General features: G+C 47.4%; 1 protein-coding gene across 1 annotated transcript; it reads left to right on the top strand.

The window, feature by feature from the left end:
- Positions 1-317: 317 nt before the first annotated feature.
- On the top strand, positions 318-1,947 carry LOC121311948 (translocon-associated protein subunit beta-like; the record flags this gene model as incomplete). Its single annotated transcript, XM_041244057.1, has 4 exons — positions 318-445; positions 794-902; positions 1,237-1,314; positions 1,799-1,947. Coding segments are annotated over 4 exons (426 nt in total), but the record flags the coding sequence as incomplete, so codon positions are not given.
- Positions 1,948-2,211: the final 264 nt, after the last annotated feature.

The raw sequence follows: 2,211 nt of genomic DNA, 5'->3' as shown, positions 1-2,211 counted from the left end.
AGGAACCGCTAATGGATAGTTTCTGATTTGTTTTGAATGATTTCTCTGCTCTGTTCTTCTAACCTGTCTGCTCCCCTCTCTCCCTCCTCTCCCTGTATCTAACCTGTCTGCTCCCCTCTCTCCCTGTATCTAACCTGTCTGCTCCCCTCTCTCCCTCCTCTCCCTGTATCTAACCTGTCTGCTCCCCTCTCTCCCTGTATCTAACCTGTCTGCTCCCCTCTCTCCCTGTATCTAACCTGTCTGCTCCCCTCTCCCTCCTCTCTCCCTGTATCTAACCTGTCCGCACCCCTCTCTCCCTCCTCTCTCCCTGTATCTAACCTGTCCGCTCCCCTCTCTCCTTTCCTAGTGCTGGTCTGGAAGTCGAGCTGTCCGATGATTCCTTCCCCCCGGAAGATTTCGGGATTGTCTCCGGAATGTTGAACGTGAAATGGGACCGGATTGCTCCGTATCCTTTTGTAACACCAAAAGAAAAAAAGAAACTTTTTGTTTTATAAAATAATAAAATAGGTGGATATCATTCTAAATGTTCAGAAGATACAAAATATACACCAGTAGAAAACAGCTTGGTAGTACTGTCTGAATTAGACCTGCATTGTGATGAGAAGTGGGAATGCAGTGCAATGCAGAAGCCAAACTTTAGTATGTAAACAAGCTTGTATCACTAGCTTTGAGGCGTGTGGAAAACATGTCTAGCTTTCTGTGTTTAGTTGCTTGTTCATGCCAAAGGATTGTTACTGTTTCGTTTGCTGTAAAAACAGCAGAGCCTGGCGTGTTCTTCCTGAACCCCTCCCAGGGCCAGCAATGTGTCTCACACCGTGGTGCTGAGGCCACTGAAGGCAGGCTACTTCAACTTCACCTCCGCCACCATCACCTACCTGGCGCAGGAGGGAGGCCAGGTCGTGGTGAGGACCAGCTTATTACATACAGGGCTTCTCATCGGGAACCAAGTCTTTACAATGCTGCTGTAGCTCTTACTATTGGTGCTAGCAATGTTCTCACTGACCTGCTTTAAGAATGCTCACCAAGGCTTATAATACATTGTCTTAAAACTAGCAATGTTATTACAGGAGTGCTAGACAAAAGCATTCTGTTTGCAGTGAATATTATGTTCTTCATGTTCCATGATGGTCACATGTAAATTTCTCCGCTGTAGCAGATGTGTGTGTGTGTGTGTGTGAATCTGTCGCACGTGGTGCTGTGAGGTGTCCTGTGTTCATCTCCTATCTCCCTCTGCAGGTGGGGTACACCAGCGCACCAGGACAGGGTGGGATCCTGGCTCAGAGGGAGTTTGACAGGAGATTCTCTCCTCACTATGTAAGTGATTCAGACAGCCTGAATTAATTACTGACTCCCTGAAAATCATCCATGTGGAACACATGGAACATCTGGCTTTCTGTGCCGCTGTCAGAACATGGAGTTCAGTTGTCCATCCTTTTCACCAAACAGGCATAGAGCTTCTACTGTTTGTCATTTTAAGTGACAAGACATGGATGAAAATTAGACTCCTGTTGCACAGCAGTGTCACCCATTTCCAGGTTTTACTATGAGCTTGATTAGCCACAGTGTATAGGTAACAAGCTCAGGTGTGTGTGTATTTAAACTCATAGTAAAACCAGGAATGGATCACAGTGCTGTGCAGTGGGAGTCTTCTTTCCATCCCTGTGAGGGTGTAGTGCAGGCACAGTCCAGCTGGTTCCTGGCAGTGGATTTGTTTCTTGCTGTGCATGTCAAGCCATGTGGATTGTATGTAGAAGAGTGTTTTGTTAAACTCCTCCTGTCTGGTTTTTTTTATCTGTAGCTTGATTGGGCTGCCTTTGGGGTCATGACCCTGCCTTCCATCGGGATCCCCCTCCTTCTCTGGTACTCTAGCAAGAGGAAGTACGACACCCCCAAAACCAAGAAGAACTGAGCCCCAGACCCCCCTCCCATCCAAGCATCCAAGCCAAACCTGCAACCCACAGCCCCTGTGCAGGGAATTTCAAGCCAGTGACTCTGGGGCTGCTACGTTAATTCTTCCAAGTGCGGGGATGGAAGTGAGACCCTTATTGCACAGCAGCTTCACCCATTCAAAATGTTGTTATGATCTTAATTGGCCCCAGTGTTGGTAACATAGAATAACCAGTATGAAATCTTAAACCCAGCCTGATTAGGACTCCCCTGGTATTTATCACTTCATCTCTAGGTAAGGGTAGGGAGTGGTGCACGGGGATG

Source organism: Polyodon spathula, unplaced genomic scaffold (genome assembly GCF_017654505.1).
Source record: "Polyodon spathula isolate WHYD16114869_AA unplaced genomic scaffold, ASM1765450v1 scaffolds_3426, whole genome shotgun sequence".
Lineage (NCBI taxonomy): Eukaryota > Metazoa > Chordata > Actinopteri > Acipenseriformes > Polyodontidae > Polyodon > Polyodon spathula.
This window is presented reverse-complemented; position numbering and strand designations above follow the sequence as displayed.